Source organism: Podarcis bocagei, assembly GCF_964188305.1.
Source record: "Podarcis bocagei genome assembly, chromosome: 12".
Classification (NCBI taxonomy): domain Eukaryota; kingdom Metazoa; phylum Chordata; class Lepidosauria; order Squamata; family Lacertidae; genus Podarcis; species Podarcis bocagei.
Window position 1 is genome coordinate 53,676,409 of NC_138137.1, and position 22,893 is coordinate 53,699,301.

A 22,893-nucleotide genomic window follows, 5' to 3' on the forward strand; every position below is an offset into this window, starting at 1 on the left:
ACCTTTATGGGAGATGCTATAGTGGCTCTCAAGCAGAATAGCTACTAAACTGAGGGCATGCCTTTGTCTTTTAGAGAATTCACAATGGCAGAAATTGAGCATTTTGTGGATCCCAGTGAGAAGCATCACCCTAAGTTCCAGAATGTAGCAGACCTTCACATCCTCTTGTACTCTTCCAAAGCCCAGACCAGTGGGCAGTCGGCTCATTCCATGCGTCTGGGGGATGCTGTTGAGCAGGTACTGAAAGTGTGTTTTGCAGTAGAAAATGTGGAAGAGAACACCATGAATTCTGCTAGATACTCACCTTTGTGGAGAACTAGATGAGGTCTGCATATTGCAATTTCTGAACAAGAAGCAACACAGATTAATTCTGTATTCACTCTACAAGTTTAGCCTTAATTATGATGGAAAGCACCTGGTATCTGAAGAAGTGTGCATGCACACGAAAGCTCATTCCAATAACAAACTTAAAGGTAAAGGGACATCTGACCATTAGGTACAGTTGTGGCTGACTCGGGTTGCGGCGCTCATCTCGCTTTATTGGCTGAGGGAGCCGGCATACAGCTTCCGGGTCATGTGGCCAGCATGACTAAGCCGCTTCTGGCGAACCAGAGCAGCGCACGGAAACGCCGTTTCCCTTCCCGCTGGAGCTGTACCTATTTATCTACTTGCACTTTGACGTGCTTTCAAACTGCTAGGTTGGCAGGGGCAGGGACCGAGCAATGGGAGCTCACCCCGTCACAGGGATTCGAACCGCCAACCTTCTGATTGGCAAGTCCTAGGCTCTAGGCTCTTAGAGACAAATTTAGTTGGTCTCTATGGTGCTACTGGAAGGAATTTATTTTATTTTGTTTCGACTATGGCAGACCAACACAGCTACCTACCTGCAACTATGATGGAACGTCTCAGCACCTTTCCAGAACTAAAATCCTCTGATTTTCCAAGGCAGAGCCATGTTGGGTTTGCCGTTACTACACGTAGGAATCTTCACGTTGACAAAAAAATGCGCTTCTGATAACCATTGTTGAGATTTGGTTGTGGGCCTGCTGCCCAGCTGTGAACAAGCCCTTAAAAACCTCAGCATCAAAATCCTGTGGAATTGATAGACTGGTCCTAACTTAACTTTCCTTATTCAATACATGGAGGATGCTGTTGATATTTCATGGAAAAGGGCCCGGTATTTTGTACCACAACTCAAGCAGTGTTCGAAACTCCCTAGGCACCAGGCACGATTTGCTACTGGCACTGGTCCAGTTGCGACCATGTGGAGATCTCTGGTTGGTGACCGGAGAAAGCAAAATGCCACTCGGGAGGTTCTGAAATATTGTCCTTGAAGCTTGAATTTGTTTAATTCTGGATGATTCAATTTGAAGTTTGAATGTGTTATATACCGCTTTGAGATTTATAAATATAAAATATAAAGCGGTATAGAAATGAACAACAGCCACAATAACAACTGCAATAGAAAAAACTGTTGTAGAAAAAAGAGGCACCTAGACATTCCATTGTGGCAACTGCAACCTAGGTTTAAGGTGCCATTTGGCGATTAGCTTATACAGTACATCTGAGCTTCTAACACTGAACACAAGGTGTGCAGCACTGTTGTTGTTGTTTAGGCGTTTAGTCCTGTCCGACTCTTCGTGACTCCATGGACCAGAGCAGCCAGGCACTCCTGTCTTCCACTGCCTCCCACAGTTTGGTCAAACTCGTGCTGGTAGCTTCGAGAACACTGTCCAACCATCTCGTCCTCTGTCGTCCCCTTCTCCTTGTGCCCTCCATCTTTCCCAACATCAGGGTCTTCTCATGAGGTGGCCAAAGTACTGGAGCCTCAGCTTCAGGATCTGTCCTTCCAGCGAGCACTCAGGGCTGGTTTCCTTAAGAATGGATAGGTTTGATCTTCTTGCAGTCCATGGGACTCTCAAGAGTCTCCTCCAGCACCAGAATTCAAAAGCATCAATTCTTCAGTGCACATTTACTTGAGGAAGCAGTTTTTGGCTTTGGGCATCCCATCTCTCTCTCTCTCTCCTTTCAGGGTGTAATCAATAATTCGGTGCTCGGTTACTTCATTGGCCGCATCTACCTCTACCTTGTCAAAGTCGGCATCTCTCCAAACAAGCTGCGCTTCCGACAACACATGGAGAACGAAATGGCCCACTACGCCTGCGACTGCTGGGATGCAGAGTCCAAAACATCCTACGTAAGTGATTTGATAGCTGCAGAGGCTTCTGTATTAATCGAGGGGAGGCGGGGAGAGGAGAGAGTTTGGCTAACTCACACGGCGGTGTGCTGAACAGAGGCGAATCCTTTTTTCTTTCAGGGGTGGATTGAAATTGTTGGCTGTGCTGACCGCTCTTGCTACGACCTCTCTTGCCACGCCAGAGCCACCAAAGTTCCTCTTGTAGCTGAAAAGCCTCTGAAGGAACCCATATCCTTTCAGAAATAAAACAGTTCTAACTGACGGGGAATCGAGCTGGGAGGATGTGTGGGTTCAACTAATGGTTTTCCGTTTGTGAGGCTGCTGGGAGTAAATTCAGGAAGCTCTCTTGAAGCTTCCTGAAAAATCAATGATATTTTACATACACACACAACACACACAGATATGATTCTTTTTATTTAAAACAGATTTTTTTAAAATTTAAATCGGATTTTAAAATAAAATGCTTTTGCGGGAACCATCTTTCTAAAGATAGTTTTCTATTTCAGTTACATTAGAGTCCAAGGCCTATTCATCTGGAAATAAGGATTTGTTTTAAGTTTTTCATGTTCCTCCTGTTCCCTTGTGATTCCTTAACGTAACCTGCACAAAACAGCCAACGTCGTTCAGTTCGAAGCAAATAAGGGAGCCATTGGCAAGGCTTACAAAAAGGACGCCAAACTGGTGCTGGAATACCTTGCCATCTGCGATGAGTGCTACATCAATGAGATGGAGAAATTGTTGAACGAAAAAGGGTAAGTGTTTGAGCCTGAGGGAGGTGAATCAGGCACTTTCCACCCACCAATTTGTGCCGTGATGCTCAGATTGGAGCACAAATAACTTGAGACTGAATTGTCACCCAGAGAGCGCTTTGGTTCTGGGGCTTCGCTTTCTGATCTCGGACCATCTCGGGTTTTGTTGACGATGCGGCTGGCAAACTGTCATTTGTGTCAGCTCTGTAGTATGTCTGCAGAAATCTTTGTTTTTTCGTGGATGAAATTTGCTCTTGGATCACAAGAACCAGTTGTACATAGCTCCTCTTCCAGCACACTCAAGAGCTTTGGCAAGGGCGAAAGAGCTTGTGAAAGATCTGAAAAAGCCTGAGAAATTTTTACATAAAAATTGGGATTAGAAGATGAAAGGAGACTGAATCAGCAAAGGCTCCCAATTGACACTCCTTTTCCTTCATTAAAAATAAATACAGTGGTACCTCGCAAGACGAACGCCTCGCAAGACGGAAAACCCGCTAGACGAAAGGGTTTTCCGTTTTGGAGGCGCTTCGCAAGACGAATTTCCCTATGGGCTTGCTTCGCAAGACGACAGCCCATAGGGAAATATGCGGGGAAGCGCAGCGCGTCTTCCCCACTGTCCTCGGACCTCCTCCGAAGCCGGGCGGTGGGGCGGGAACGCCTCCTCCCACCGCCGCCGGGCTTCGGAACGCTGCTCCGAAGCCGGGCGGCAGGGCGGGAACACCTTCTGAAGGCGGGCGGGGGGCGAAAGTCTTTGTCCCCCCCTGCCTGCCTTCCCAGGGGCTTTTAAATCGCCCCAGACAGCGGAGAAGTCCTCCGCTGTCCCGGGGTGATTTTAAAATGCCACCCGCCAGCATTTTAAGATCGCCCTGACAGCGGAGAAGTCCTCCGCTGTCCCAGGGTTTTTTAAAATGCTGGGGGTGGGAAGAAAAGCCCTTGTCCCCCCCCCCCCCCAGCCTTCAGAAGAGGTCCGGGGACAGACTGTCCCCGGACCTGGTCTGAAGGCGGTTTCCCTAGGAACGCATTAATTGATTTTCAATGCATTCCTATGGGAAACCGTGCATCGCAAGACAAAAAACTTGCAAGACGAAGAGACTTGCGGAACGAATTAATTTCGTCTTGCGAGGCACCACTGTAAATCCCTAAATCCATAGAAGTATCAGGAAATGCTCATTTGCCAAGGGGTCTGCAAACTTTTTCAGCAGGGGGCTGCTCCACTGGCCCTCAGACCTTGGGGGGGGCAGACTATATTTTGAAAAAATAAAAATGATTCAAGAGCAGCACGAGCCCTGGTGGCTGCTTACCTGTGTCCTGTGAGCGGCAGGGGGTGGCGGTGCTGGTGGAGGGATGATGAGCAGCGTGTGAAAGGGCTCTGGAGAGGGGCTGCTTAAGATGGCAGTCGCTTGAGCGCTGCTGCTGCTGCTGGCCTCCAACAAAGCCCAGCCCCCTTCCTTCTCTGGGCAGGGCGGGGAGAAGCCAGGAGGAGGGAGGGAGGGAGGAGGCGCCGCCGCCATCATCATCGTGTAAGGGAGAGGGAAAGAACGTGCGCCCTGGTGATCCACGCGGTGATTCCTGGACCGTTCACGGGCCGGATCCAGAAGGCAATTGGGTCAGATCCGGCCCGCGGTCCTTGGTTTGCCTACCTATGGCATACATCCACAATAGAGCAATACCTTTATTAGGCTAATCAGTATGTTGCAAAATTGATTTGACTGAGTCTTTCCCCCTCTATGTTCTCCATCTGCAATACTTTCCTCCAATTTCCATAATCCCCTTCATTTCATGGATTGCATTTCCCTACTAGTGCCTTTTAAAAAAGGAGCAAATTTCTCCCCAAACACTCTCAGAACAAAAGGGAGAAATAATTTGATTTGGCCTTGGCTCTGTATTTTATGAGACGTTAATGATTTTATTGTACACCACCGTAATATTTTGAGTTGGAGGTTTATAGTAATTCCTATAGATAAATACGTAACCACCATTTTTGTTAGCATTTGCAATATTTATTTAATTTCTATAATCCCTAATCTCAAGATGCAGTTTTCTAAACTTCGTGAGCATAGTGATCGTAGAGGTTAGGGGTTGGCACCCAAGCACCAAGCCTGTGGAGATGATGTTGGACTGTCTAAATCCATTGAATGAAGCTTGCAGAGAAGGATTACCTGCTTGTCCTCAGCTGTTTACTTTCAGGAAGTATGAACCTAGTCAGGATGTTGTTAGGAATACTTGAGCTGACCTGGTTGTTCATTCATAACTATTTTTTGGAATTTTGGAATACTTTTGATGACCTTCAACTTCTCCTGGCATCTGCCGGACCTGCTTTTTGGACTGGAATGGCACTGCTGCTGCTGTTTTCCTTTAACTCCACAGCGTCCTCTGGAAGGAAAAGAGCCTGATACTGATTCTGAGTCCCCTTTTCTTTTCAGGGAATTTACCTTTGAAACGGAAGGGAAAACTTTTCAACTAACAAAGGACATGGTCGGCGTGAAGAGGTTTCAGAAAACCTTACATGGTAGGTCTCCCCATACCTGCTGCTATAAAATAGTAAAGATCACAACCCGAAGACTGTCCCCTGCCCCAAATCAGTGGGAGACTTCCTTCCCATTCACTGTAGCACATCTAATTGCAGCCCAATGCAGTGTTCCTCAAACTTGGGTCCCCAGCTGTAGTTGGACTACAAATCCCATCTTCCCTAGCTACCAGGACCCCAGCGGTCAGGGATGATGGGAGTTGTAGTCCATTAACAGCTGGGGACCCAAGTTTGAGAAATGCTGGAATGGCTGTTTTTCATTGGCAGTGTGACAAGCACTGAAATGGCTTTTTTTTTGTCAGGGGACGCAAACCACCATTATAAATGTGATCAGACGCCATTCACTTGGTTTGACTGGAATGCACAGTTCCCAGGCAGTGCCTTACCTCCACTGGGGCCACTAGCACTGATATAATTCAGGCTGCCTCGGCCCTCCAGATGTTTTTGAGACTACAGTTCCCATCATCCCTGGCTACTGGTCTTGCTAGCGAGAGATCATGGGAGTTGTAGGCCAAAAACAACTGGAGGGCCAAGGTTGAGGAAGCCTGATATAATTGCTCCGTACAGTCAAATTGAGAGATAAATGTTTGTGGGCGTTACAGTGGCAACCTTTGAGCCCTGTTGCTGTTGGGCAGAATTGTTATGAACGCGAAAAGCTTCTACGCCTTTCAACCTGAGCTGGCCTAGCAAAACATACCCCTTTTTTTGCCTATCTGTTTTCTAGTGGAAGAGATTGTCCCCAATGTGATTGAGCCTTCGTTTGGTATCGGAAGAATCATGTACACGATATTTGAGCACACGTTCCGCATCCGGGAGGGAGATGAGCAACGGACGGTAGGATTTCCCCCCTGTGACTTTGGTTTGGTTTCAGAGTTGATGTATGTCGATGGCTTCCTATGGGAGGCTCTGCGGATTTTGTAGCCCCGGCATTGTGGGCCGGATTTGGGCATTGCAGACTTAGTTTAGAGCCCTGCTGAGCCCCCAGCGGCCTTGAGTCATAGCTCTTTCTCTCCGCTCCGTTTCTCCCGTCTGTAAAATGGGAGTAATAGTAACCTCATAGACAAGCAGCAATTGTGTCAGGCTTCCTGCACGCAACTCATTTCCAGGTATGCAATTCATGTGTGTGGAGTGTGCAAACAAGTGTGACAGCTACAAGCACAAGAGCAGGTGATGTATCCACTGATTACCTGATCAGTTTGCTTGCGGCACGTGAAACACTTGCACCCCCACTCCACACTCCACATGTCATGATAAGCATTTTCCTACTCAGAATATTTCTTTGTAGGAAATCTGAAATGTATGAAATACCGTATTTTTCCAGACCATAAGACGCACCTAGTTTTTGGAGGAGGAAAACAAGGAAAAAAAAATCTGAATCTCAGAAGCCAGAAGAGCAAGAGGGGTCGCTGCGCAGTGAAAGCAGTGATCGCGCTTGCTGTTCTGGCTTTTGGGATAGCGGCGCAGCCTGCATTCGCTCCATAAGACGCACACACATTTCCCCTTACTTTTTAGGAGGGAAAAAGTGAATCTTATAGAGCAAAAAATATGGTAGCTCTCTAACTCCGGTGTGTGTGTGTTGTAAAAAAAGTTAGGCTTCCAGCCTTATTTTTGAATGGTCATATGTTAAATGGTCCTATGTTTCTATGCACATATCCAATATTTGTATATATGCAAAGCCTTTTCCTGTTAGGCAAGGATCATAAGACGACACGGATGGCCACCAGATTCTGTGTGCAGATCTGTAGGCGCAGACCATCCCCCGACTCAAACTAGTTCGTGAACAAAATCCCCAAACTCGGTTCCATGGGTGACTCTGGGTCATATCTATGCGGTAGTTTATCTTAAAGTTTTAAGTGTCTATATGCTTATTGCACTTATAAATTTTAAATTCATTGTTGTACATTGTTTTAACTGTTTGTTTTCTTTCTGGCAATGTACCCCCAAGTGTGTTTTATAAGCTGCTCTCCGACCGTAATAAATTATCTCTGTATATGGAAAGAACAATTTGGTCACCTGGAGTAGATTGTATGAACACAAACCTAGGTTCTAGCTTTCTGTATTTAATTCCCCCTGACCCTCAGTAGCTTCCATTCTGCCTATTTTTCTGTGCCCTTTGCCCCTCTTAAGATTGAAGTTCAGCTTTTCCTTTCCCATTAATTTGGGTGGGTGGAGGAATCTGGACTTGGCAAAAAAAGAAAGAAAAGATAAGCATCTGCAGCCGAAGGTCCAAATTGCAAGATCAAAATGAATGTTCTTTTCACTACTTAATCAGAGCACAAAATCAGAGTCTTCTGGGCACATAATTCATAGCATATGTAGAGCAGAGTTGGTGGTGGTGGGGAACCTTCCAATTTCCCCCCTAATTCCCATCAAATTCAGATGAAGACTCTTCCACTCTGGATCTGTCGGTTTCCCCCGCCTGATCACCTGTCTCGCTTTTCTCTCTCCCCAGTACTTCAGTTTCCCTGCTGTGGTGGCACCGTTCAAGTGCTCTGTCCTTCCTCTGAGCCAAAACCAGGAATTCATTCCGTTCGTGAAGGAACTATGTGAGTAGCTTCCGATGCTTCCGGGCTGCCCTGTGTGAACAAAGCTGCGACTGCATCGATGAATTGAGGGTGTTCAGTAGGAAAGGGGATTGACCAGGTTTTTTTACACTATTTGTTTCACTGATGCGACTTCATTGTGCTAGAGCAGAGGTGGGGAACCTCAGGGGCAGGATTTGAATGCAACCCTTTGGGACTCGTTTATCTCTCAGGACTCTTCATCCCAGACCTTGCCCCTCACTGGCCTTGCCTTGCCCTATCCTGGAGTGCTTTCAGCCAGCGTGGTGTAGTGGTTAAGAGCGGTGGACTCGTAATCTGGTGAACCGGGTTCGCTTCCCCGCTCCTCCACTTGCAGCTGCTGGGTGACCTTGGGCTAGTCACACTTCTTTGAAGTCTCTCAGCCCCACTCACCTCACAGAGTGTTTGTTGTGGGGGAGGAAGGGAAAGGAGAATGTTAGCTGCTTTGAGACTCCTTAGGGTAGTGATAAAGCGGGGTATCAAATCCAAACTCCTCTTCTTCTTTAGCTGACCAGCATGCATGCTTGAACTGTGATCGTGCCTCTTGCTTGCTGGATGGAGAGATGTGTGGATGCAGAAACCACTGGCACAAGTGTGGAATGTAGCCTGCAGTTGCACCTGTTGCTCTGCTTGCTTTTGCCTCTGGCTACATCCATCTGCAGGGACGCGGGTGGTGCTGTGGGTTAAACCACAGAGCCTAGGACTTGCCGATCAGAAGGTCGGCGGTTCGAATCCCTGCGACGGGGTGAGCTCCCGTTGTTCGGTCCCTGCTCCTGCCAACCTAGCAGTTTGAAAGCACATCAAAGTGCAAGTAGATAAATAGGTACCGCTCTGGTGGGAAGCTAAACGGCGTTTCCGTGCGCTGCTCTGGTTCACCAGAAGTGACTTAGTCGTGCTGGCCACATGACCCGGAAGCTGTACGCCGGCTCCCTCGGCCACTAAAGCGAGATGAGTGCTGCAACCCCAGAGTCGGCCACGACTGGACCTAATGGTCAGGGGTCCCTTTACCCTACATCCATCTGCTGGCATGTGGCCCTCAGGAGGTTAACCCAGAGGGAATGTGGCCCTTGGGCTTGAAAGAGTTCCCCACGCCTGTGGTTGAGCATTCCCCGACAGGAAAAAACCACAACTGGCTGTGGAAACTGATTCATATTTAGGATATACGCTTCCCTTTTGGCTTCAGGTGCCCTTTGCTCAGTTATTAGAGGACGAGGCTCCTAATCTCGGGGGTTGTGGGTTCGAGTCCCACATTGGGCAAACGATTCCTGCATTGCAGGACCAGATGAGCCTTGCAGTCCCTTCCAGCTCTACAATTCTATGATTTTTCCTTTTGGCATTAGGGAAGGCATAATGTATCCAAAGGGCTTCGTGGTCTCATATATTGTACAGTGGTACCTTGGTTTGCAAACAGTCTGGTTTGCATATGTTTTGGATTACAAACATGTCAAACCCGGAAGTGCGTGTCCCGGTTTGCAAACTTTTTTTGGATTACAACCCATTTTTTTTGGATTACGGACAATTTTTGGGGGGAGGCCCCATGGGCGAATGCACCTTGGGTTACAACCTGTTTTGGTTTACAAACAGACCTCTGGAACGGATTATGGTTGTAAACCAAGGTACCACTGTATTCTAGTTCATGGCAACGTTGCTGAATTTAGTTTGCAGTTGCAGCTCTCTCTCTGGGTATATGTGGTTTAAATTAGACAATCCACCCAATTATCAAGGGCTGCGCAAATATCCAACCCTTTAAATAAAACAAACTTGGGCTTGCCTTGGATCAGCTGAGGTTTCCAGTCATCCTTCTGGCAATCTTTGGGGGATGCCCATTTCTTCTCTGCGCCCATTTCGCTATAAAGCCGGCCGACTCAATAAAACAATGCTCACCTTTGTTTCCTCTCGCAGCCGAAGCCCTCACAAGAAACGGGGTCTCCCACAAGGTGGACGACTCCTCCGGATCCATCGGCCGGCGCTACGCCAGGACGGATGAGATCGGCGTGGCTTTTGGGATCACGATTGACTTTGACACGGTTAACCGGTCGCCGCACACGGCCACCTTGCGAGACCGCGACTCCATGCGCCAGATACGAGCTGAGGTAGGCTGTGCCCTTTGCGTTGGGGCGGGGGGCAAGTTGGAGGTTCGAGACAAGCAACCAGAAGAGAAAGATGTGGAAAGTCCTGCTTGCTTTGAACTGTGGCCCGATTGGTGCCAGGATCTGTGTGGGTGCAGGTAGAAGCAGAAGGACCTAAAAACACGCCACGTTGAATGGAGAGAATGAGACAAGTCCCCTCTTATAACCACTGATGGTGGGGAAGACAGTATAAGGCAGCTGTCCTATGTTCTCATCCTAAGTCTGGTCATTAGTCCATCTAGTCCAGTATTGCTTACACTGGCTGGCAGCAGCTCTCTAGGGTTTCTGGCTGCGTCCATTTCTGGACCAGCCTGGAAATGCTGGGGTCCTTGCTCCTGCATGCACAGTGTCTGGAGGTGGTTGGAGGATGGATGGCATCTAACAGATTGAGGTTGAATCCTGACAAGACAGAAGTATTGTCTTTGGGGGACAGGGGGCGGGCAGGTGTGGAGGACTCCCTGGTCCTGAATGGGGCAACTGTGCCCCTGAAGGACCAGGTGCGCAGCCTGGGAGTCATTTTGGACTCACAGCTGTCCATGGAGGCACAGGTCAATTCTGTGTCCAGGGCAGCTGTCTACCAGCTCCGTCTGGAATGCAGGCTGAGACCCTGTTTGCCCATGGACTGTCTTGCCAGAGTGGTGCATACTCTAGAATCTCCTGCTTGGACTACTGCAGTGCGCTCTGCGTGGGGCTACCTTTGACGGTGACTCAGAAACTGCAACTTATCCAGAATGCGGCAGCTAGACTGGTGATTGGGAACGGCTGCTGAGACCACATAACACTGGTCTTGAAAGACCTACATTGGCTCCCAGTACGTTTCCGAGCACAATTCAAAGTGTTGGTGCTGACCTTTAAAACCCTAAATGACCTCGGCCCAATATACCTGAAGGAGCATCTCCACCCCCATCATTCTACCCGGACACTGAGGTCCAGCTCTGAGGGCCTTCTGGCAGTTCCCTCTGTGAGAAGTGAGGTTGTAGGGAACCAGGCAAAGGGCCTTCTCGGTGGTGGCGCCCACCCTGTGGAACGCCCTCCCATCAGATGTTAAGGAAATAAACTACCATCTGACTTTTAGAAGACACCTGAAAGCAGCCCTGTTTAGGGTAGTTTTTAATATTTGATGTTTTATTGTGTTTATTATTCTGTAGAGAGCTGTCCATAGTGGCTGGGGAAACCCAGCCAGATGGGCAGGGTATTATTTATATTTATATTTATATTTATATTTATATTTATATTTATATTTATATTTATATTTATTATTATTAATACCTCTGAACCATGACCCTTCTGTGTTCGTGGGGGAGCAAACACCAGCTGCAACATGCCTATAACTTGAGCCTCAATAGATACCTTTATTTCAAGGGTAAGGATAGGATTTTCCTGGGCTCCTTATTATAATCCAGAAATATGCTGAGAAAAAAGGAAGCAGTGCCCACGCAGTGAGACTGATGGGAGTTTTGCCAGGTGAAGTAGAGAATGCACGCAAGAATCTTAACTTGTGGTCTGGTGTGTGTTTATCCTGTCCAATGCGCCTTTGAAGGTGTAGATCAGTCGGTCGAGCACGAGACTCTTAATCTCAGGGAGGTGGGTTAAAGCCCCACATTGGGCAAAAGATTCTTGCATTGCAGGGGGTTGGACTAGTTGACCCTCGTGATCCCTTCCAACTGTACAATTCTAAGAAGGAGCTCACCTATTGCTGGGTACAACTGGCTGCCTACATTCTGCAACAGTGCCGTCTCAAGGGGACTGAGCCCGGCGGTTCTTCGGAGAAAGTTGATTAGCTCTGTGTTGATCCTGGAGTCTGAAAGTGCACTTTCTTCTTCCTGCTTCCAGATCTCTGAGCTTCCCACCATAGTTCGCGACCTTGCAAACGGCAACATAACCTGGGCTGACGTGGAGGCCAAGTATCCACTCTTCGAGGGACAAGAGACTGGCAAAAAGGAGACAATAGAGGAATGAAACAAACTCCCCGGAAACTTAACAAGAAGTCGACTTTTTACTGTTCATGTTAATATGAAATTTATCATGTGTATTATTCAAAACAGGGACCGTCTGGTTATTTCCCCCTTCACTTCCAATTGCTGCCTAATTTTAACTCCCAGCTCCAATAAACACAGTTAAAAGACTAAAAACACTGCCGCATTAAGCTTGCTTTCTCTGTCTCCTTTCTCCTTGGTGCTGTCACCATCAGATATTCAGTGGCCTGGTTTCCAGATAATATTAAACCATGGTTTATATTACTTTATAGTGGGACGCGGGTGGCGTTGTGGGTAAAACCTCAGCGCCTAGGACTTGCCGATCGCATGGTCGGCGGTTCGAATCCCCGCAGCGGGGTGCGCTCCCGTCGTTCGGTCCCAGCGCCTGCCAACCTAGCAGTTCGAAAGCACCCCCGGGTGCAAGTAGATAAATAGGGACCGCTTACCTGCGGGAAGGTAAACGGCGTTCCGTGTGCTGCGCTGGCTCGCCAGATGCAGCTTGTCACGCTGGCCACGTGACCCGGAAGTGTCTGCGGACAGCGCTGGCTCCCGGCCTATAGAGTGAGATGAGCGCACAACCCTAGAGTCTGGCAAGACTGGCCCAAACGGGCAGGGGTACCTTTACCTATATTACTTTATGGTTCATTAAACCGTGGCTTACCATGATGAATGAGCCCTGGTTAGCAGCTCAGCTATGGTTTGTTTACTGCCAACAATCCATGGTCTGAAGCTGTGGTTTGTTACTGGCTTGCAAAACCTTGGTTTGTTGTAACAAAGGCTTGACATGATGTGTGAACCCATGGTTTATTTGGTCACTCCACCCCAGAACTTGACCAAGCTACAAAGGTAGAAGGTAAGAGCAGATGGGGGAAAACCCAAGCTTTGGAGAAGCCATGCTTTGTTCATCTGTGGGAGAATTCCGTGGTTAACTCGTGACTTGTTAAACCAACCATAGCCATGGATGGTTTTCTCTGAACTATAAAGAATTGGGAGCAATAATGTGTGCTCCTTTGCTCACCCATCCCTTTACCCAGTCTTATGCAAACATCCATTTAATTATTTTACAGATAGGATACCCAAAATAGAGCTCATCTCATTACCTCACTGGTTGAACTGATGTGTAAATCTAGGGCTTGTTGTGTTTATGCTGTGTACTGGGGTCAGTGCATTCATCAGTTAAAGGTAAAGGGACCCCTGACCATTAGGTCCATTTGTGACCGACTCTGGGGTTGCGGCGCTCATCTCGCTTTATTGGCCGAGGGAGCCGGCGTACAGCTTCCGGGTCATGTGGCCAGCATGACTAAGCCGCTTCTGGCGAACCAGAGCAGCGCACGGAAACGCTGTTTACCTTCCCGCCAGAGCGATCCCTATTTATCTACTTGCACTTTGAGGTGCTTTCGAACTGCTAGGTTGGCAGGAGCAGGGACCGAGCAACGGGAGCTCACCCATCGCGGGGATTCAAACCGCTGACCTTCTGATCAAGTCCTAGGCTCTGGTTTAACCCACAGCGCCACCCGCTGTCCCAAACTCTTTAACACACTTTCTGAAGCCAGTACCATGGTTACTGTGTATTTTATTCATAGTTTCTGATTCCTCTGTCTCCTTTCCTTTCTAAACACATCACACCCTCCACACTGATTCTTTCTGCTCAGGAAGCCGAAATGACTGTTTCAGATGTGCAGATGTAGCAGATAATAGAGGGCTATATTCTTCAGCTTCCAGTGGTTCACTAAAACTGGAATGGATCTTAACACATATGGACTTAAATTGAGTTTTGAGCATGTCAAACTGTAAAAAAAACACCAGTTTCAATGCAAAGATCCTTCAAATTCAAACTCATACTAGAGCTTTGATAGGTCTTGAGTTTGCACCTCGAGATGTTGAGATGGGTTTCAAGCAGGTAAATGCCATAATTTGGGGGAGATTTTCCTTCCCTCTTGGGAGTGACACCAGCTACAGATTAAAACATGGGTCTCAATCCACCTTCAAGGAGATTGACTAGATGGCACAAACCTCGAACCTCTCAATAGCTTAGTCCTCATTCTGGTGATTTCACACTCAGGTTTGTTCTTGTCCTAGTCCAGGGGTCAGCAAACTTTTTCAGCCGTGGGCTAGTCCACCGTTCCTCAGACCATGTGGGGGGCCAGACTATATTTAGAAAAAAATACAGTGGTGCCTCGCAAGACGAAAAGAATCTGTTCCGCGAGTCTCTTCGTCTTGCGGTTTGTTCATCTTGCGAAGCAAGCCCATTGAAGGATTAGCAGCTTAGCGGATCAGCTGATTAGTGGCTTAGCGGATCAGCCGATTAGCGGTTTAGCGGCTTAGGATCAGCTGATAAGCGGCTTAGCGGCTTGGGGAAAGGGGGGGAGGAAACCCCCCCCCCGCAGGAACTCGCAAGACATTTTCGTCTTGCGAAGCAAGCCCATAGGAAATTCGTTTTGCGAAGCACCTCCAAAACGGAAAACCCTTTCGTCTAGCGGGTTTTCCATCTTGCGAGGCATTCGTCTTGCGGGGCACCACTGTATATGAACAAATTCCTATGCCCCACAAATAACCCAGAGGTACATTTTAAATAAAAGGACACATTCTACTCATGTAAAAACATGCTGATTCCTGGACCGTCCATGGGCTGGATTGAGAAGGCGATTGGGCTGCAACCAGCCCCTGAGCCTTAGGTTGCCTACCCATCCCAGTCCATTAATGGAGCAAAATACTACATTGTGTGCAGTTCTGAGTTGCAATTGGCTAACAGGCCGCTTTTGGGAAATGTAAGTTCTGGACGTAATCATGCAATTTAACTTGATTACTTACAGTACATTCTTCAGCAACAGTTTCTCATTTATCCCAGCAGTCAGCCCAATGGCTATGTTATTATCTAGTTTATTCATTTCATAAAATTTATACACTGCTTGGCTGTAAAAACAGGCAAACATTCAAGTGGCTCATAAAAAACGATAAAATGATCGATAAGAAAAGCATCAATGAGAAAAATTAACAATCTAAGACTTTCAGAAAGTTTGAATAACAATGGACTGAAAGCAGATAAAAACTGTCATTGACTTTCTAAATATCTGGGTAGGCTGGTCTAAACAAAAATGTTTTAGGTGCCTGGTAGCAATAGGCAGGGTATTCCCAAATGTAAGTGCTGACACAAACTCCGAAACAGGAATTTGCCAAAACTCAACCTCATCAACCTCTTAGTTCAACAAAATTGTGAAACTGAGCCTTTCACTTATGTGTCAACATCAACATCAATTATATGCCAACTTCCCCCCTTTCTGGGGGAATTCAGTGCTCCTCTGCTCTCTGGTAACATTGCAATACAGTGGTACCTCGGGTTAAGTACTTAATTCGTTCCGGAGGTCCATACTTAACCTGAAACTGTTCTTAACCTGAAGCACCCCTTTAGCTAATGGGGCCTGCTGCTGCTGCCGCGCTGCCGGAGCACAATTTCTGTTCTCATCCTGAAGCAAAGTTCTTAACCTGAAGCACTATTTCTGGGTTAGCAGAGAATGTAACCTGAAGCATATGTAACCTGAAGCGTAAGTAACCCCGGGTACCACTGTACAATTTCCACTGATGAACTGTTTTTCTGAGAAGTGAATTTCAAGTATATGCTCAAACACAAAATCAAAGACAGCCGACCAGACAAACAACAGTTGCACAAAGTGAAACAGTGCCCAGCATTCATGTTTAGCATGCATAATTATTTTTTTAAGAAGCAGCACACTCTGAAAAAAACAAGGCCAAGCTAATAAACACTATCAGTAATAACTAGTAATATAAACTACTTGATTTTAAAAGGTGACCCTAGATTTTTTTTAAAAAAACCCCCTCAAAATGTTCAATTGACAAAGCAAGCAAATTAATTGTCTTCAAAGTTTCCATCCTAATTGACAAAGGATGCCTGAAGTTGAGAAGTGTAGTAAATCTATATTTCCAGCAGAGGGGGCCGCAGACCTAAATGTATAACACTAAGCAATAAAAGAACATTACAGGAGTCCTAAATTTTGAATTTGAGAACATATACCTGAAGGCTGGACTTCCTTTGGGGATTAAATCCTTATCTCTTGGGTTCTTTCCCTGCACTGCATAAGCCGGTCAGGGCTCAATATTAAACATGTGCCAGTAACAAATATGTAAGTCTCTGAGCAGAGACGGCACATGCTGACAAGGTCTCACTCCTGTCAGGAACCATGCTGTGCCATTTTGCACTAACTGCAGTTTCCGGGAAGCCCCACGTAAAGAGTATATTGCATTAACCCTGTCTTGAAACCACCAATGCCCGAACTACTGTAGTCAAGCTATCTCCGCCGAGCAATCAAAAGATAGACTGGGAGATGCTCTGGAAAACAGATCTGAAATTTACGGCGTGGTCTTTACTGAAAGAAAACTATATGAAAATGATGTGCCCCAGTTAAATGAGCAAAAATGTGTAGAACATGTACAAATATATACTGGAAATGCAAAGAAAAATAAGGTACCTTTTATCATATGTGGTGGACCTGTAAAGGAATTAAAAAATTCTGGGAAATGATATGCAATGAAATGAAAAAAATGTTCAAAATAACGTTTGCTAAAAAAAAACCCAGAAGCTTTTTTTATTAGGAATTATAGGTATCGAGATCCCAAAGGACCAGAAAAAACTGTTTATGTTCGTGACAACAGCTGCACAGACGCTACTAGCCCAGAGAGGGAACCATGACTAGAGAAGAATGGCAAACCAAGTTGATGGACTATGCTGAAATTAACTGGGAAACTTGGGAACCAAGAAGACAAGAACTTTAAAAAAGAATGGGGAAAGTTTATAATTTATATACAAGATCATTGCAAGCAGGTTAAAACATTAGCAGGATTTTTAACACACTTGTAACGGAATGTACGGATATTTTAGAAAGATTAAAAACTGGAGAAGTATTGATATGCAGTGGAAAACAGTATCAATAGGATCCATGGAAGCGATGGGGGGAAGTAAGGAGATTCCGAGTAATCTCGATATTTGGATTCAGAATTGATTTTGTTATATAGATTTCAGTTTCTTGGGATCCATGATCACTGTTTTCTTCGCAGGGATACTGGACTGGCTTGCCAGTTCATGCTCCAGGTGGATCACGTTGAGTCAAAACTCTCCACTATGACCTGTCCGTCTTGGGTGGCCCTGCACGGCATAGCTCATAGCTTCTCTGAGTTATTCAAGCCCCTTCGCCACAGCAAGGCAGTGATCCAGGAAAGGGAATGAAGAACCTCTTAATGAGGGTGAAAGAGGAGAGTGCAAAATACAGTGGTGCTCCGCAAGACGAAATTAATTCGTTCCGCAAGTTTTGTCGTCTAGCGAATTTTTCCTCTTGCGAATCACGAAATCCCATAGGAATGCATTGAAAATCAATTAATGCGTTCCTATGGTCAAAAAAAGTCCAAACAAAGCCAAATTTGGTACAACAACAGTTTCTTAACTGCTCTTTAAAGTCACACATACTGTAAAGAGCAGTTCAAAAATTGAAGGGAAAATAAATTAACTTTATAAACAAAACATGTCTTTGTTTTTAGACAAAGGAAACAAAGTCGCGAGACGTTTTTGTCTTGCGAAACAAGCCCATAGGGAAATTCGTCTTGCGAGGCAAATCGAAAATGGAAAAACCTTTCGTCTAGCGAGTTTTTTGTCTTGCGAGGCATTCGTCTTGCGAGGTACCACTGTATGGTCTGAAACTCAACATCAAAAAAATGAAGATCATGGCCACTGGTCCCATCACCTCCTGGCAAATAGAAGGGGAAGAAATGGAGGCAGTGAGAGATTTTACTTTCTTGGGCTCCATGATCACTGCAGATGGTGACAGCAGTCACAAAATTAAAAGACGCCTGCTTCTTGGGAGAAAAGCAATGACAAACCTAGACAGCATCTCAAAAAGCAGAGACATCACCTTACCGACAAAGGTCCATATAGTTAAAGCTATGGTTTTCCCAGTAGTGATGTATGGAAGTGAGAGCTGGACCATAAAGAAGGCTGATCACCGAAGAATTGATGCTTTTGTTTTTTTTTTAAAAAAATTTTTTTATTGTGTTTCTTTCCATAGGTTAACAGATTAATTTACATAGCAACATGCAGGAAACATTTTTTTTTTATGTATATAAAGAAGAGTAAGAAAAGAAAAGAAAAACAGAAGTCAAACATCAACAATTCACTTTCTTTTGGACCTCCTCACATCCTCTCGACATTGCATTCATTATTCTAGCCAGTTCAGCAATTTGTTATCTTGTTTCAAATCTTATTATATCTTTGAGTTTATTATGTTACCAACTTCAGAAGTTTGTAATTTAGTTTCTATATTTTTAATAAACATAATATTTTGTTTCCAATTTTTCTCATTTTTCCGTCATTATTTACTTTATCATTTACTTAAATAAATTGCAGAAGCATAACGTTTCATAATCGTGCAAAATCTTAACATTCAAACAACTTATAGTGTTTTTGCAAATAGTCCTTAAATTTTTTCCAGTCCTCCTCCATTGTTTCTTCGCTCAGATCTCGGATTCTGCCAGTCATTTCTGCCAACTCCATGTAGTCCATCAGCTGCGTCTGCCAGTCCTCCAGTGTGGGTAAATCTGGTGTTTTCCAGAACTTTGCCATAAGGATCCTTGCTGCTGTGGTTGCATACATAAACAAAGTTCTATCCTTCTTTAACACCTTCCGGTCCACCATGCCCAGGAGAAAGGCCTCTGGTTTCTTAGAAAAGGTATATTTGAATACCTTTTTCAGCTCATTATGTATCATTTCCCAGAAGGCCTTTACTTTCGGGCAGGTCCACCAGAGGTGAAAGAATGTCCCTTCTGCCTCCTTACATTTTCCAGCACTTATTATCAGAAAGATGATATATTTTAGCCAACTTGACTGGGGTCATGTACCACCGGTATACCATTTTCATAATGTTCTCTTTCAAGGCACTACATGCCGTGAATTTCATACCGGTGTTCCATAACCTTTCCCAGTCCTCAGACATAATGTTGTGTCCTACATCCTGTGCCCATTTTATCATAGCAGATTTAACTGTCTCATCCTGTGTGTTCCATTGAAGCAGCAAGTCATACATCCTCGAAAGTACCTTAGTCTTTGGTTCTAGTAACTCCGTCTCCAGTTTCGATTTCTCCAACTGAAAACCCACTTTTTTTTTGTCTTGCGAGGCATCCGTCTTGCGAGGTACCACTGTATGGTCTGAAACTCAACATCAAAAAAATGAAGATCATGGCCACTGGTCCCATCACCTCCTGGCAAATAGAAGGGGAAGAAATGGAGGCAGTGAGAGATTTTACTTTCTTGGGCTCCATGATCACTGCAGATGGTGACAGCAGTCACAAAATTAAAAGACGCCTGCTTCTTGGGAGAAAAGCAATGACAAACCTAGACAGCATCTCAAAAAGCAGAGACATCACCTTACCGACAAAGGTCCATATAGTTAAAGCTATGGTTTTCCCAGTAGTGATGTATGGAAGTGAGAGCTGGACCATAAAGAAGGCTGATCACCGAAGAATTGATGCTTTTGAATTATGGTGCTGGAGGAGACTCTTGAGAGTCCCATGGACTGCAAGAAGATCAAACCTCTCCATTCTGAAGGAAATTAGCCCTGAGTGCTCACTGGAAGGACAGATCCTGCAGCTGAGGCTCCAGTACTTTGGCCACCTCATGAGAAGAGAAGACTCCCTGGAAAAGACCTTGATGTTGGGAAAGATGGAGGGCACAAGGAGAAGGGGACGACAGAGGATGAGATGGTTGGACAGTCTTTTTGAAGCTACAAACATGAGTCTGACCAAACTGTGGGAGGCAGTGGAAGACAGAAGTGCCTGGCGTGCTCTGGTCCAGGGGGTCACGAAGAGTTGGACATGACTAATCGACTAAACAACATTCTTGTAAATCAAAAATTTATTTCAAAAGAAGGAAAGCCCCTCCAGAAAGGCAGGGGACCCCCATGAGTGGCATCTGATGCTCTCTCGGGCCATTTCAGAAGGAAATGAGCACCGACAATGTCCTGGTGTGCTTGGCAGCGCATAAGAAGCATGCATTCCCGGGAAAGCGATAAGAGGCGAAGGCGGTGTATTTCTTGGTCCGGAGAGCATCGTTGGAGCCAGGGGATGAAATGCTACCGATCTCAAAGGGGAACATCGCAAAACAGGCAAGCTGTACCTTGGAAATCCAGGTTTGCTCAACCGTAATCCCTTTTCAATTCCTTTATTTGCTCAGCCTGCTCCTGTCCCCGCTCAGGGGAGGGATGAACTCTTCCATATGCATAAGAGGCTCAAGACGGTGCAGTGCGCTCCTGCCAATGCACCCCTTCTTTATTCATGCGCTGGGCGACTGTGTAGCATGTCTGCTGTCTGCTTTAATCCGCAGCTGGCTTCCCCTCGGAGTGCGTGAGACTGCGCCCGTTCAGTCCTCGCCTCCTTCTTTTCGGAGAAAGCCACGGAAGGATTAAATGTATCAACGGCCAAAAAGGACAGGCGCTCCTCCGAAAACAGGAGTGCGCTGCTCAGAAGGAGATGGTGATGGCTGAGTCAGGCAGAAGCCCATCTGTGTTAGGAAGCCTCAAGTGGCCTGTAGCAGCTCTTGGTGCTGGCTGTTGCTGCTTCACCCAGCGATCTTCAGTCTCTGTCACCAGCACCGGCATCCACTCACGTTTCCTTCACCACAACGTGGCATTTTATGGAAGCAAAGAGGAATAAAAGAGGCCCAGAGGCAAAAGCTTGGGGGAAGGGCATGTCACTTGCGTGACGTGTTGTACCGTTGTTGCGCGCATGACATCAAGATGTTGGGAGGAGCCGAATGCGGTGACCATGTGCAGGGCCAGATTTATGTTTGATGAGGCCCAAGCTACTGAAGGTAATGGGGCCCTTTATATGTCCAGCTGTCCTTCGTCAACAACAAATTGTCGCTGTTTTTTGTGTCGAATATATGCTATATGGTCATTTATGGACCTCATAGGTATCTAAAGCCATTTGCACATAACAAAATATGTATTTTATCAAAGTAATTGTTGAACTGAAATACAATTAAGAAGAAGTATATTAATACAGTGGTACCTCTGGTTAAGAACTTAATTCGTTCCGGAGGTCCGTTCTTAACCTGAAACTGTTCTTAACCTGAGGTACCACTTTAGCTAATGGGGCCTCCTCCTGCCGCCACACGATTTCTGTTCTCATCCTGTAGCAAAATTTTTAACCCAAGGTACTATTTCTGGGTTAGCGGAGTCTGGAACCTGAAGTGTCTGTAACCCGAGGTACCACTGTAGTGAGATCATCATTAAGCTCTAACCTAGAATGTAGGCACCCTATATAGAGAAATGAGCAGATCAGTGATATTTTAGGGAGCAGGCTAGCAGGTGGGGCCCATGACTTACCTCATAGGAGCCTACACAACACAAAACACTCTTGCTGTATGTAGGTTTTATTTTATTTCTTTTTTATCTTATATTTTGGAAATGTACATCCAGTTTTTCCCCCCTTTACATTTTTGTGGGGCTCCCAAGAGAGTGGGACTGTAAGCTATAGCTTGTTTAGCTTATACGTAAAACTGGCACTAGCCATGTGTCACTGGCCAGAGGCTCCTCTTCCTGGTGCTGCTACTGGCAGGTGATTTCTTCCACCCTTCTTCCCCTTGGGGGAAGGAGGAGGAGGAGAAAAAGCCAACCCCTGGAGCCGCCCAGCCTCCTCCACCCCCTCAACATTGGAAGGGCATGGCCCCCTCTCAAAAGATATCAAGGGGGCCCAAAACAACTCAGCTCCCAGAAGCTGGTACCCCGGGGGAGCCATAATTTGCTTGCTCTGCTTGGCTGCAAGAGACCAGGTACTTCCTGAGGGAGTGGAAGGCATCAGGCATTGTTAAGAGAGACAGAAGATCGATCTATAGATAGCAGGCAGCAGCAGCTACAGGCACTTGGAGGCTTCTGATTGTGTCCACCAACTTCTGTGTGGCCAGCTCTAAAATGTGGCGCCTATCATAGAAATTTGGTTCACACGCACCTTGTCTTTTATTTTTAAGAGGTCAACCTGGGGATGCGGGTGGCGCTGTGGGTTAAACCACAGAGCCTAGGACTTGCCAATCAGAAGGTCAGCAGTTCGAATCCCCACAATGGGGTGAGCTCCCGTTGTTCGGTCCCAGCTCCTGCCCACCTAGCAGTTCAAAAGCACATCAAAGTGTGATAAATCAAAAATAAATCAAAGTAAAATAAAATAAATCAAAGTAGATAAATAGCTACCACTCCGGCGGGAAGGTAAACAGCATTTCCATGCACTGCTCTGGTTCTCCAGAAGCGGCTTAGATCTGGAAGGGTTTAATAATGCTTTTGGATGGCATGCATATTTGTGGTACGACAAGGTTAAGGTTCATAAAGGGTTCAAAAACCATATTGTCAGAAGAGCAATATTTATTGTCTGGACAAAATACAAAGACTTACTAGAAAACAAGACCCCGAGATGGTTATCACCAATAGAGGCTAAGGCCCGAAAAAGACTCAATATGGAGGCCGGCTGGCCGAAATATTGGGAAATAATAGAAAAAATCGGAGATAATTGGAGGTTGCAGAGCTTAGAAAAATTAAAGAATAAGGTGCGAGACTGGCTACATTACGCTCAAATTCAAGAGGTTTTTAAACTGGATAAAAAAATAGGATTCCAGGTGGAAAAATCGAAACTAGAGACAGAATTGCTAGAACCAAAGACTAAGGTACTTTCGAGAATGTATAACTTGCTGCTTAAATGGAACACACAGG

At 46.0% G+C, this 22,893-nt stretch overlaps 1 protein-coding gene across 1 annotated transcript in view; it reads left to right on the top strand.

Annotated features, from left to right (window-relative positions):
- Window positions 1-12,295, top strand: part of GARS1 (glycyl-tRNA synthetase 1) — a 28,576-nt gene extending 16,281 nt beyond the window's left edge. The window contains exons 9-17 of the mRNA XM_081163990.1: window positions 75-237; window positions 2,033-2,197; window positions 2,318-2,425; window positions 2,804-2,949; window positions 5,370-5,455; window positions 6,198-6,307; window positions 7,926-8,019; window positions 9,937-10,127; window positions 11,997-12,295. Coding sequence (XP_081020116.1) covers window positions 75-237; window positions 2,033-2,197; window positions 2,318-2,425; window positions 2,804-2,949; window positions 5,370-5,455; window positions 6,198-6,307; window positions 7,926-8,019; window positions 9,937-10,127; window positions 11,997-12,122 — 1,189 coding nt within the window. The 3' untranslated portion in view covers window positions 12,123-12,295. The remainder of the gene's footprint in view (window positions 1-74; window positions 238-2,032; window positions 2,198-2,317; window positions 2,426-2,803; window positions 2,950-5,369; window positions 5,456-6,197; window positions 6,308-7,925; window positions 8,020-9,936; window positions 10,128-11,996) is intronic.
- The last annotated feature ends 10,598 nt before the right edge of the window (window positions 12,296-22,893 follow it).